The sequence below is a fragment of the Fukomys damarensis genome, unplaced genomic scaffold (genome assembly GCF_012274545.1).
Source record: "Fukomys damarensis isolate Sample0158 unplaced genomic scaffold, DMR_v1.0_HiC HiC_scaffold_35, whole genome shotgun sequence".
NCBI lineage: Eukaryota > Metazoa > Chordata > Mammalia > Rodentia > Bathyergidae > Fukomys > Fukomys damarensis.
Genome location: NW_022900947.1, coordinates 2,128,567 through 2,142,139, shown reverse-complemented (window position 1 = coordinate 2,142,139; position 13,573 = coordinate 2,128,567). Strand labels below are relative to the sequence as shown.

At 59.8% G+C, this 13,573-nt stretch overlaps 1 protein-coding gene across 1 annotated transcript; it reads left to right on the top strand.

Moving 5' to 3' along the window:
- The first annotated feature begins 3,988 nt into the window (after positions 1-3,988).
- Lrpap1 (LDL receptor related protein associated protein 1) lies at positions 3,989-9,303 on the top strand. The gene is made up of 7 exons (XM_010641769.1): positions 3,989-4,262; positions 4,826-4,950; positions 5,932-6,052; positions 6,769-6,927; positions 7,109-7,191; positions 8,095-8,271; positions 8,947-9,303. Exons 1-7 carry the CDS (start codon positions 4,004-4,006, stop codon positions 9,007-9,009), a joined length of 987 nt encoding a protein of 328 aa, XP_010640071.1. The 5' UTR covers positions 3,989-4,003; the 3' UTR covers positions 9,010-9,303.
- Positions 9,304-13,573: the final 4,270 nt, after the last annotated feature.

Genomic DNA, 13,573 nt, shown 5'->3' with positions numbered 1-13,573 from the left:
CGCAGCAGCGAGCCGGACCCCAGGGCCAAGCCTACCAGGGCCTAGCCCGCGCTGCCCGCCAACCTGCGGGCCACAGCCAGGCCCGGCTGGGCTCCCTCTGAAGAAGCAGGGACAGGTGTTATTGGGCACCGGCATGTGCAGGAACAGCGGAAGTCCCATTAGCCCAGGGTGGGGGTAACAGGTGGGAGATGGGTGTGGAGGTGAAGACCAGGGGAATGCAAACTCAGAACAGGTATCTGGCCTCTTCCTTTGGGAGCTGAAGGTTACAAGGCCCAGGGGGAAGGACGCCCTCAAAGTCACTGCTGTGACCTGGCGCCAACTGCTCTCATTAACACAATGCTTGGCTCTGTTCTGGGATGGGGATTTAGATTGTGGCCCACCTATCTGGGCATCTTATCGTCCTCTGAAGTGGAGAGAGATTAGCTCCTTGCATAAGTACTCCAGCCTTCTGGGAGTTTCAGAGTAAATAATTTGCAAAATAAGATTAGTTTCAGAGAGAGAAGTGGAGAAACTTTGGCCCTAGAGGAAGTGGGGAGGCCAGAACGGGGGCTGGGGGGCAGTGTCCTGCACCAGCCCATTGGCCCTCCGCCGCCGCTCCTGGGCCTGCCCTGGGGTGCTGCTGTGGTGGCCCCCATATGCTGCCTTCAGCCTGTGAGGTGAATAAAAGCTCTGCAGGCAAAAGAGGCTAGGTGGCTTCCCGGAGGAAGGGTCAGCAGGCCTGATGTGGCCAGAGCCTCCAGGCAGCAGGGAGCAGGAGCTGCTGTCCCCCGATGCCCATGGCAGTGGATGCATGCAGAGCCAGCATGGGCTGGGTGGGCTCCTCAGAGGAGTGGTTTGGGGAACCTGGAAGACACTGGGTGGGGGCTCTGCCTGGCCCCTGCCTGGCCGGCTTCCCCAGTCCTCCTGGCAGGTTACCTGCTCTCCCACTGCACCTGCTTGGTCCCTGAGTTCTCCCGGGACTAGACCACACTGGATCTGCTTGTCACATGCTCCCTATTCTCCGCTGTTTGTGGTCACTGCTGGGTGCCTGCTTTCCTGGTCCTGCTTGGGCTTTGACCTTTCCAGTCCTGGAAGCTTTTCTGCCTGTGAGCTTCTGTTCTAGGGTACGACAGAAACTCAGTCTTATTCCCACAGAGTCTAGTTCTTGAGCACATGCTTGCTTTTGCTGGTGTTCCGTCTAGATGAGGAACCAGGGTGGTGGTGAGAGCTGTATCCCAGAGCTGAGTAGCCTCAGTGAGCAGACTCTTCCTCACCTAGCACGGACTGCATGCTTCCCCAGGTCCTGGGGTGGGCTGGCAGCCGGGGGAGCCATGATCAGCCTGCAGAGGCAGAGAATTGTTAGCTGAACAGTTGCTCCAGATGCTGCTTGCCCACCAAGAACTGAAGACAAGGCCCTCTCAGCTCTTGCACCCGGTGCCACACCACCCTGTTCCGGTTTCCTAGCCGCTCAGATGAGCTGTGAGCCGTGCTGTGGGGCCCACCCCCTTCTGTGCAGACTCACACTGCTGTGATGCAGTGAGTGTGTCGAAAGACGCACTGGAGTGAGGACAGAGGCAGGGCTGTCCATGGAGCGGAGAGGTGCCCTGGAGGTGCTGCCACTTGCCCTGCAGACTTCTTGGTGCCTCTCTTTCACAAGCTGCTGTATATTAGGAGGATTCCAAGGGGAATGCGTTCCACAGGTCCGCATGCCACCGCTGTGACAGTCAGGGCCAAATTCCTGTCATCCTTGGCCTGGGAGCTAGACTTCCTATTTCTTCCTTTTCTTTCTTCCTGATACTGGGGATCTGATACTGGGGATCGAACCAGGGTCTCACATGCTAGGCAAATGCTCTGCCACTGAACTATACCTCCAGGTCTTGCTTATTTGATTCTTTGTTTGGTATGGGGATCGAACTCAGATCCTTGCGCTTGCAAGGCAGTCAGTGGAACCACTGACTAACTCCCCAGCCCTTGCTTATTTGATTTTGAGACAGGATATTGCTGAACTTCCCAGGCTGGCCTTGAATTCACCATCCTCCTGCCTCACCCTCACAAGTGCTGGGATTACTGTTGTGCACCACCATTGTGCCTGGTTCAGTCTGAGTTTCTGACAGGACAGGTGAACATGTGTCACATTGGGCCAGAAAAAGGCATAGCGTGAGAGGTCAGGCGAGCACACAGAGAGCAGCAGGAGCCCAGGACCCAGCCCTGTGGCTGTGTGCACCAGGAAGGGCAGACGTCACACTTCACCCTGAAGGATGGCTGGCCGAGGGACCTGGGCTGCGGTCCGTGGAGACCCAGCGGGCGGATGGGCACTCGTGTCAGCACCTCTGCTTGAGGGGAATAAGGTGGACGCTACCCTGGCCTGTGGTGTCCAGGCCAGCGAGTCGGAGCCCTGGCTCGACCTGGCTCAGGGCCGATGCTACAGCCTGGTCCTCCGCTCGGCCAGTGTGCGCATTCCCACCTGGGGTGGCATAGACGTGGGTGCCAGGGTCAGGTGGCCCCCCTGGGCCGGCTTTCCTGTGGGTGTGGAGGAGGAGGAAGTGGAGGGCTCTTCCCCAGCCCCTCAGGCAAGTGGCTTTCTTCCTCAAGTATCTGCACAGATATTGATGGTTTACTCACTTTTTCATCTTTGTGGTGCAGGGGTCAAACCCAGGACTTAGCACAGGCTCAGAGTGCGCTCTGCCCCAGCCATGCCCGGGCCTGGCACAGAGCGAGGAGCAGCTCTAAGGAGAGGGGGTCTGGAAGCGAAGCGGGCTGGGTGTGTGACCCACTTGGCCCCACTCTGCGAGCCGCTGACGGCTGCTGTCTGGTGGCTCTTGGTCCTGACCCTCAGACAAGCTGCTCTCGGAGGACAGTAAACAGATGTAGGTACCCTGAGGCCACCCGAGGACTGCAGAATTGGTGACTGGGGGGCAAGACGGCTCAAAGCGTGGCATCAGCTTCCCCAGCTCAGGCCACTTCCCACACCCATGGGGAAAGGCGTGTCTGGGCCTGGCTCCAAGGGCCTCGAGCATCACCGCCTTTGGACCCTGGAGGACATGGTGACAGCTCTGGGCCTCACCCAGGACCTCTGTCGGGGCAGAATCAGGCCAGAGCAGACGATACCGTGGCCCGGGTTTGTCCCTCGACCGCTCCTTCTCACCACTGTGCTGCCTTCCTCACGTGGGCACACCTGTTGGGCTTTGCACAGGAACCACCACACTCTACCTTTTCTTTATCTCTTTTTTTAAGGCACTAGGGCTGAACCCAGGGGCTTCCTACTGAGCTACATCTCCAACCCTTTTTTAAAACTTTGAGACAGGGCCTTGCTAAGTCCATACTTTGCCTAGGCAGGGTTTGAACCAGTGATCCTCCTGCCTCAGCTTCCAGAGTGCCTGGATGATGGGTGTGGCATCTACAAGCCTAAGCAGCGTGCCCAAGGGCCACCTCCTCTAGCCCGGTGTCAGCTGGATGAGGTCAGGTGGACCGGGCCTGGCCAGGGCAGGGGAGCTGCAGAGGGACTGACCTCAGCCCAGGTGAGGGGTGGGTTCCTCCAGCTCCAGGGGCTCTGCTCCCTTTCAGGGACCTCAGCTCCAAGAGAACCTGACGTATCGGAGAAGGACCTGAGAGCCCTTCCTTCGCTGGGCTGAGCTCTGGTGTCCTACATGCAGCCGTCAGCCCCAGGCTCTGGCAGTTTCTGCTGGGGATTGTAAGATTCTGCTCGGGGGGCCCGGCGGGCTCCGTTATAGAGGCCTACTGGTTACTGAGCCTGTGCTGGCCTGGGGCTCTGGCCCAGCTCCCCAGGTGGGAAGGGTTTTGTCTGATGTTTCCTGTACATTCACATCCTGCTCCCAGTGTTGCACCCTTCACCGGGTGCACTTGCTTCCCACGCCTCGCCTTCCCAGCCCTTACCTGGTGGATGTCAGCAGGTGCCAGCGGCCACCGTGACGGACGTGGCATTTCCATATCACACTTTGTTGTCTCTGGAGCTGGGCTCCGTGTCTAAAGGCCACTGCACCCTGGGGTTCTCGTCCAGGAGCGCATGACTCCTCCTGGTCGCCCAGAGCTCCCAGGGCCGCCACCCTCCGGGCCAGTCACGGCCCCATGCTTGGGGTCACCGGCCAGTTGTCACATGCTGCCCTGTTCTCCTCGGCAGCTCCACCTCTCTCCCGTGAAGCTGGCGGAGCTGCATGCTGACCTGAAGATACAAGAGCGGGACGAGCTTAACTGGAAGAAGAGGAAGGTGGAGGGGCTGGACGAGGACGGGGAGAGGGAGGCCAAGCTCGCCCGCAGCCTCAATGGTGCGCCTGCGTCCATCTCTCCCGGGGAGGGCCCGCGTACCCCAGGGTGCTGGTTTCACACTGGTGCCGTGAGGCTTGGGTCCAGGACGAGGAGCGTCAGCTCTCAGCTCCTGCGCTGATGCCTGAGGGGGTTGGCAGACAGACCCAGGGGCAGGGTCCCAGGGACCTGGGTGCATGGGCAGCCCAAGGCCTGGGGCCGGATGGAGGAGGAAGCAGGTGCGCCCCCACTCTGAGATAGATGTCAGGAGTCACGCTGTGACAGTCAGAGGGACTTGGCACAGCACTGTGGTAAGCCCTGGGTATTCAGGACAGGCGGGACAGGAGCGAGGTGATGTGCAGGGGGCGGGGGCTGGACGAGTTTAAGACAGGCATGTGGGACTGGGAAGAGCCCGGCCCGGCCCCGAGCTGGGTCATGAGCGCCCCAGAGCGCCCTGTCCAGGGCGGGTTGGGCTCTCGGGCCCCTCACCGAGTGCTGGTGACAAGAGGCAGGGCTGCTCCCACCAGACCTGTGCGGTCCCAGGGAGTGAGCAGCACTGCCCAGACAGCTCGTGCCGCTCCCCCAGTCATCCTGGCCAGGTACGGGCTGGACGGGAGGAAGGACGTACAGGGGCCGCACAGCAACGTGCTGGCCGACGACACCCAGGACGACGGGCTGGGCGACCCCCGGCTGGAGAAGCTGTGGCACAAGGTACTGGGGTCCCTGCTCCCAGGACTTGTCCTGGGGCTATCGGGTGGACAGGTGGGCGAACACTGGTCCTGGTCCTGCTTTCCTGCTGGGAATATTCCTGCTGCCTGCACAAGGAACTCTGTAATAGCTGTCAGAGCTGCAGGCACGGAATATGTTTAGCGCTGGCCATGGTGGTTCATGTCTGCCTATAATCCTAGCACTCTAGGAGGCTGAGGCAGGAGAATCAGTTCAACTCCAGCCTAGGCAACTTAGCAAGACATTGTCTCAAAATATTTTTAAAAGGCGGGTGGCTGCTGGGAATGCAGGTCAGTGCAAGGCTCTGGGTTGAATCCCCAGGACACCAGGTGGCGAGGGGTGCTGTTCAGATTATGTGATTATGTGGGATACTGTGTACTTCCTGAGCCACCACCTGGTTGTGGCCAGATTCTTTACTTGTATCTGACACTTACATGGGCCCTCTGGCCAGCTTCTGTACTAGGAAAGGTGCCCTCCGTGTGTCTGTCTGTGTGTTGTTGCTGTGCCTGGGAGGGGTGTGGGGTGCGGGCTGGGCATTATGGTGTGGCTTGGTCTGCTTGTCCACAGGTTGGGGCCCGTATTAACGGAGGTCCTGGGGCATGGAGGGGAGCAGGAAGGAGAGGGTGGGGAGTGGCCTGAGGCGGCCAGGGGGGACAGGGACTGGCGGACGTCCCCTGGAGAAGTGGCCTGCTGTCCTCACCAACCATACCATAGCCAGGAGAGTCGGCGCAGCTTGGCCACACTGCCCCACTCAAGTCTGGGCACTGGCACAAGGGCAGCACAACCCCAGCTCCTCTCCAGCTTGGGGTTCATTTCCCGCACCCCTCCAATGAAGGGTCAGAGGCTTGGCGGGCAAACTGGGCCTCATGTACCACTCCAGCAGGTGGCAGGGTCCTGCCAGCCTGGGCCTGTTGGCTGTGAGCAGGTGGCAACTCCCAGGGCACTCAGCTGGCCCCTCCTTCCCAGGCGAAGACCTCGGGGAAGTTCTCCAGCGAAGAGTTGGACAAGCTGTGGCGAGAGTTCCTGCACCACAGAGACAAGGTCCACGAGTACAATGTGCTGCTGGACACGCTGAGCAGGACCGAAGGTGCACCCAGGGGGCATTCCACGTGGGCAGTGCCGGCCCTGCACGCTGCTGAAGCATCCACCCACTGGCTTGGCCTCCTCCCCACAGAGGACCCTGAAAGCATCAGAGCCCATGGAGCCTGGCTGCATCAGGCAGCTTCCCCATCTCCGGATGTAGCTCCTGGCACCCACCTAAAGGAGGAGGGTTTTATTTGGTTCATGGTCGCTGCTCTGAGGCAGGCATCACGGTGGAAGGGCATGGGGGACCAAAGGTGCTCAGTTCGTGGCAGCCAGAATCAGAACAGGGGAGCAGCGCCAGAGAGGAGCGGGTGTGGAGCCAGCTAAGGTTGCCGAGGTCAGCCTCCGTGACGACCCTGACACAGCCGTGCACTTCCGGCCTCCGCCAGTCGGTGACCCAGGCGAGCTCCACGGACAGTGGGGCCGAGGGCCTGCGTGGCTGCAGTGGCACGGTGTGCTGTGTTCAGAGGCCACGGCAGCCAGCCCTGCCTGCCTGGAGAAGAGCGATGGAGGTGCAGATGAGCTCAGTGATGCGGACAGACGCCAGTGTCAGACATCGGCACACTCGTAGCCCATGTCGAAGGCTTCTGTCCTGTCCCTCCTGGGCCCTGTCCCATCTCCTGAGGTCCAGCACACAGTCTTCAGTGTGGGTCTGCGGCGCCCTGGGCAGAGGGGCTCGCGTGGCCTCGGTCCTCACTGCCCTCCACCCCGTGTCCACAGAGGCCTACAACAACGCCATCGGCCCTGTGGACCTGAGCCACGGCAAGGGCGACGCCCTGTACAGCAAGCACAGCGAGCTCAAGGAGAAGCTGCGGGGCATCCACCAGGGCTTTGACCGCCTGCGCAAGGTCAGCCACCAGGGCTACGGCCCTGCTGCAGGTGAGCCGCGCCCCTCCCGCTGTGTGCTGGGCCTAGCACGCGCCTCCCTCCCGTGGCTCGTGGTTCTGTCCGCGTCCCTCCCATCCCTTGAGCCTCGTGTCAGCGCAGGCTCACTCTGCCGCCGTGGCTGCCCCAGCCTGGTGTGCTGCCACCCTGCCCAGCTCAGCCCTCCTCCCCACAGAGTTTGAGGAGCCTCGGGTGATCGACCTGTGGGACCAGGCCCAGACCGCCAACTTCACCAAGAAGGAGCTGGAGTCCTTCCGGGTAAGGCGCTGCCGGCCGCCCAGCCCGTCTCCAGGTGGCACAGACTCCGCCCTCTCCTCCCCAGCCACGTGGCCCAGGCAGTCATCCTTCCTGCCTTCCTGTGCCAATCTCTGACCTGGCATCCCAGTGCATGGCCAGGGCGCTGTGCACATGTGCCACCGAAGCCTGGTGCGGCCTTGGCCACTGTGCCGTGACAGGGACGCTGGGGCTGAGAACAAGAGGCCAAGGTAGCCGTGGGTTGAGGTGTCCCAGAGGAGGTGAAGAGTCCCTGTGCGCCCGGCTCCTCTGTCCACTCAGGTGCCTGAGTAGGGCTTCAACTGCAGTTCAGCTGTGAGGGTGGGGCCGAGGCAGTGCAGGGCCTGCAGCGCTGAGGAAGACGGAGGAGAGGTGCTGCTTCAGGAGGCCAGGCCTCGTACCTGCGGGGGGCACATGGTGGGTGGGCTCGGAGGTCCTGCTGATTCCAGGGTGCATGGAGCTGGCAGGGAGGGCCAGCAGGAGGCCGTGACAAGCAGTCAGCGTGGGGTGAGAAGAGCAGGCGGGGTGCATGACCCCTGGCACTGTCCAGGCCTCGGCTGCAGGGAGGCTACAGGGCTCCTCAACTGACCCGGTGTGAGCACCCCTGTGGGCCAGCCCAGAGGCAGACATCAGAGCCCTGGGGGTGGCCGGTGGGTGGCCGCCGGGAACTGGGCCCGTGTCCAGGTCACTGCTTATGCCGGAGCCCACACGCCACCGGTAGGGGTGCAATTCCCAGTCCTAGGCACAGCAGCCAGGGCGGGTCGGTGTGCGTAGGAAAGGGGCAGCCTGGGACAAGTGTCCTGCGAGCTGTTAGGTTCTGGGGTGTGGGCCTGGGCTTGGGCCTCGAGGAGGTGTGTTGAGGAACCAAGCCACTGAACATCCTTCCAGGAGGAGCTCAAGCACTTCGAAGCCAAGATGGAGAAGCACAGCCACTACCAGAAGCAGCTGGAGATCTCACACCAGAAGCTGAAGCACGTGGAGCGCATCGGTGACCAGGAGCACGTCAGCCGCAACAGGGAGAAGTACGCCCTGCTGGAGGAGAAGACCAAGGAGCTGGGCTACAAGGTGGGCGCGGGGCAGAAGCCTGGAGGGACGAGGCTGCGGCCAGAGCCGCAGGGCTCTGCCTTCTGAGTGTAGAGCACAGGAGCTCCTGGGAAAGCGCAGGCTGGGCCTGGGGCGGGCAGAGCGGTCTGCACGCAAGGATGGAGGAGAGGAGCAGCCAGGCTGGGGCACTGCGCTCCACGGCCACCTGTGACAGCGGGTGTGAGCTCCGAGCCGGCCACCCCACCCCGGGAAGGGTGCCCCAGCAGCTGAGAAGCTCCGGTGGTCAGGGCATCGTCATCGTGAGAACCCCAGAGGCTCAGAGCGGCTAGCACTGCGGTGGCCCCTGCAAGGACGTCACCCGGGTCCTTGTGCCCCTGGTGTTGGGTCAGACACCCGCGGCCATGAGGCCGCGCCTCTGCACACAGTGGCAGCCAGTCCCCAGGTCCTGTCCGCGCCTGGAGGCAGCGGCACGGCAGATGGCCAGAGGACGTGGCGTCCCTTTGCAGAATGCCTGCTCCCCAGGGTTGGCTCTTGTGTCCTTGGCGGTGTCTGAGGGCGCTGAGCTGAGCAGTGCCAGGGACAGTTCCCAGAGAGGCTGTGGCTGTGACAGCAGGGGAGAGACCTGCGCCTTTTGTGACTTGTGGCGCTGCGTGTGCTGGGCCATCTCTGGCTGACAGGCCTCCCTGACACCCGCAGGTGAAGAAGCATTTACAGGACCTGTCCAGCAGGGTCTCCAGGACAAGGCACAATGAGCTCTGAGGCCGGCGGTGGAGACCGCGCAGAGAGCCCAAGGCACCGCTGCTGTCGCCTGTGTAGACAGACTGTGGTGACAGCGACAGGCTGGGCACAGCACCACGGCCAGGGGGACCCCTCCATGTCATGTGCCCACCCGCACCTCTCAGACCTGTGACCTGGTCCCGCCTGAGGCTGACGGCTTCCTGTAACCACCCCATGAAGACCCTGAGGTCCAGCTGCCCTCCGCCCTCCTCTGGCACTTGGCATCATGGGCCTGCAGTGTTGCCCCAGATGTGTCACAGAGCTCTAAACACACTACACGCTGTGCCTCTCTCTCGTCTGATCTCTCAGTTGGGGACACATCTCCCAGAGCCAGCTCCAAGGCCCCGTGCCCTCTCCTGCTGACAGGCGGCCCTGTGTCCCCAGGGCTCTGCAGTCCCCCTTCCCGGTGGCACGGTCTGCCCCACTTTAAACCCAGGAGCCCATTGGAGCTCGGTCTTGGGACCAAGGTGGCAGAGCAGCAACCTGCAGGGTACTTCCTCCCCTCTGCCAGTCCATGGTGCAGGGAGACTGCTGAGCCCCAAGGGAGAGGGGCCTGCAGGACGTTCCTCTATACCACAGCTGACCGCTGGCCTCAGGCAGGTCAGGGTCGGAACACAGCTGTTCTGTTGAGCATGGAAGCCGCCTGACCAGGCATGCTGGGTTCACTAGCAGCTGAGATGTGCCTGGCCCAGCTCCCAGGTGTCCCTGAGCAGAAACGCGGGGCTCGCAGCAGCGTGCTGGAGGCTTGCCAGTCGGGCTGGAGGTGGCAGGTGCGGCATGGACGGGGTGGGGTGGCTTCCTCTCCTGCATGGTGTCTGCCACACCCCAGTCTGCGAGGGTGTTCCCAGGCAGGGCTGGCCAGCAGGCCCCAAGACTTCAGCAGCATCCGGGGCCCAGAGAACTATGGGGCTGCAGGGCTCTAGGCTGTACTCTGGGTGCAAGGCTGGGTTGGGGCTGGGCCCAGGGCAGAGGCTCTGTTGAGCATCTGCCGAGCGGACCACAGAAGGAGCCCCTGGCCTTCAGCATGGCCGTGAGAATCGGGCAGCTGCACCGAGGAGCCCAGAGCAGGGGCCACACTATGTTCTTTGCAGCTTCCGAGGGCCCACATTGTAGTGAGTTGTGCACTCAAAATGGCACAGACATGCACACGGCCCAGAGTTACCCAAGGTGAGCGCCATGGAGCCATTGTAGGGGCGGCCGGCGTTGTAGCCACCTTCCACCGGAGCTTACCGCTGCCTTGACTGACGTGGATCCAGTGTGAGCATCACAGTGAGGGCTGGGTGTGTGTGTGTGGTGTCTGGCTGTCCCCACCATTGCTGAGAGTCTACCATGTTGCTGAGCAGAACTGTTCCATTTCATTGCTATGTAGCTTTCCACTGCATGAATGTACAGGACCATACTTTGCAGTCTGTTGTTGATGGATATTTGAGTTGTTTCCACTTTAGAAGTAACTACTAACACCCAAGGTAGTAGTATGCTTTGAGTGCTGTAACAAAATACCTGACATCCACAACTTGAAGGAGGCAGGGATTTTGTCTGACAGTTTCAGTGGGTTCCGTCCGTGGTCAGCAGCCTCTGAGGTAGGAACACCCTGGGGAAAGAGCACAGCAGAGGAAAACTGCTCAGCTCGTGGTGGTCAAGAAGCAGAGAGGAGGGGAAGAAACCCTTCCAGACCACGTCAGCGACCCCCTCCAGCCGGGCCCCACTTCCCACGGCACATCAGCCACGACCTCGTCCAAAATGAGTCCACGGACCAGCACAGCTCCCGTGGTGCAGTCACCTCCCAGGACACGAGCCTTTGGGGGCATCTTCAACCCCGGCTGTCACAGCCTTAGAAGTAACTGGGCTGGGCTGCACATTTTCTGGCAGCTGGGTGTGGTCCTGCCGAGTGCTGGTGTGCGTGTGTGTGGGAGACGGGTGCACACGTTCCCGGGGTGGTGGTGCCCGTTCACGGGGCAGCAACAGGGTGCGGAGAGCAGGCTGGTTGGTTGCCAGGATTGGTGCCTAGGCTGGTACTTGGAGTTCTGCTGCCTTCTCACCAAGTCCTGACTGCACCATGTCTGTCAGACGCCCCGTGGCCGGGCCTGGGCCCGTTTGTCCCAAGTGCCTGGCAGTGTCCTGCCCAGTGGCTCTATAGTGAGGTTGGGAATCACGCCCTGTACACTTTCCTGCACGTGGACCCTGTCGACTCTTCATAGCCTGTGTGTCTCCATGCACACGTTTGGATCCGCTTTTCAATATTCCTGCCAAATGAGGCTGCGGGGCTTTTGGTGGATCCCCTTGGATGCTGTATGCGCCTGTGTGCCTGCGCGCACCTGTGTGTGTATGTGTGTGTGTATGTGTGTGTGTGTGTGTCTGTGCGCACCTGTGTGTATATGTGTGTGTGTGTGCACCTGTGTGCGTGCCTGTGCACAGTTGTGGGGCTGAGCTCTGAGCACAGGGCCTTACACTAAACAGCTGGGAGCAAAAGTGAAGACTCCTAGAGGGTACAAAGTAACTGGAAAGTAGGAAAGTAACTGGCTAGTGCCACAGAAGAGCTGCCTGCCACGGTGGTGCCTGCCTGTAACCCGGGCTGCTACTGAGGCTGAGAGGATCAGAAGTTCAAGGCCAGCCTGGGCAACCTTGTAAGAGCCTATCTCAAGAAAAGAGATTTTGAAAGGTTGTGGATGCATCTTAGTGGCCGGGCACCCTGGGTTTGATCCTCTAATGAAAAGAAGTTTAAAGATGGAAGGGCAACAGTCTGAAGGGTAGGATTCCAGAGAGACCACAGAAGATGGGAAGTGGAGAAATCGTCCACTAAGCCCAGAAACCTTTGTGCTTGAAGAGCGAGTTTCCGGGTTGCCTGGCCGAGAACACTGAAGAGCGGCTGTGATAACCGAAACTCCGGAGCAGAGGGTCCGGGAGTGGGGGACCGACCATCAGTCACGGCAGTACCAGCTGCAGAGCAGCCATGGCTGAGTGTTGGGGGGAAATCAGCTGCACCCCAGATTCTGCACCTCCCAGGCCAGCGCTGACGTGGGAAGGAATGTGGGCCAGACCCTGGAGCATGTCAGCTCTCAAATGCCGCCCCTTCCATTGCTGCTGGAGAAAGCACTCCTTAAAACAGAAACAAGAAAGGACAGCGGGCCGGGGGTTTAGCTCAGCGGTTCAGTGGCCTGCCTTGCAAGCGCAAGGACCCGAGTTCAATCCCTGGTACCAAAAAAAAAAGGACAGGACCCAATCCAAGAGAGACACCGAGGGTCCCCACACCTGCAGAGGGCTGGAGAAGGCTTGGCAGTCCAGTGGACAGCAGGCTAGCTGTGACGGGTGTGCGGGGAGGACAGCCATGCGCTAAAGAAGGTTACCTGCATGTCAACGGTGGGTGGGCAGAAAACTTTCCAGGGAAAACCAAAGTGGAGCAGCAAAGGAAAAGTAACAGAAAAGTGTGAGCAAATTATATAGTGGATGTTGACATTTTAAAAATCTTAGAGTGCCATGAATCCCCTCAGAATCCTCCCCTTCGCTTGGAACACACCGGTCCCATCATTCTTGCTTTTCTGCAGCCGCTCTGGAATCCTCTTTCACTGGTGTCTAGTTGTACTGTCCCGGTTGCCTCAGTGTCCTGAATCAATCCAGAATGTTTTCTTTTCCTGGTCAGTCTGACTTTGGAGAGGACCCGGAAGCCACACGGCCCCAGGGCTGGTGAGCGAGGCAGACACAGCGCCCCGCTTCACGAGCTGCCTTTCGTTTGGAGGGCACAGGGCAGTGGCGTTTGCTGTGTTCATCACACCTGGTAAAGACGCAGGAGAGAGGACTCCCCGAGAGTGGTGAGAACGTGGGCTAAGCATGTTCCAAGCGGGGAGGATTGTGAGAGGGACTCACGGCAGCCTGTCTTCCACTATAATTATTTCTCCGATATTCTCTGGACTTTCTGACCACCCCAAACACGACCTTGCTCGCTCGTCAGTGGTGTCTGCAGAGTCCATGGAGCTCAGCCTGAGAACCAAGCCAGCGGCGATGCTGGGCGTGCCAGGGTGTGGGGTCACCAGGGGAGGTCTGTAAAACAGAACCCAGGCCACAAGTCTCAAAACAGTTGGCAGTGACAGTGGGGCCAGGGTCAAGGGGGCACTGACTTTCGTGACAAACCTTGTAGGTGTGTCTGACTCTAAACCTTTTTTTTTTTTTTTTTGGAGACAGGGTCTCACTATGTAGCCCAGGCTAGCCTTGAATTTGCGTCAATCCTCCTACCTCAGCCTCTCAAGGGCTAGGATTACAGGTGTGCTCCACCATGCCTGGCTGTCATGATTATCAATGTTAAGAGCCAGTATTTAATCCTGATTTTTAAGTTTTCCATAAGAAAATATTTAACTTTTCCTACCTTTATAGGATAAAACTTACATAGACACATCAAATAATATATTACAGAAAACAACAAAGAAAGCTTTCAGTAATCTTAGATAATCTTATCTATGTTTCCATCTGTAAATTGAAAAGATTAGTGTTTTTCTACCTTCTGGGATGTCAATGTACTCAATCAATATAGTAGGTTGTGATTAGTATATTTTTT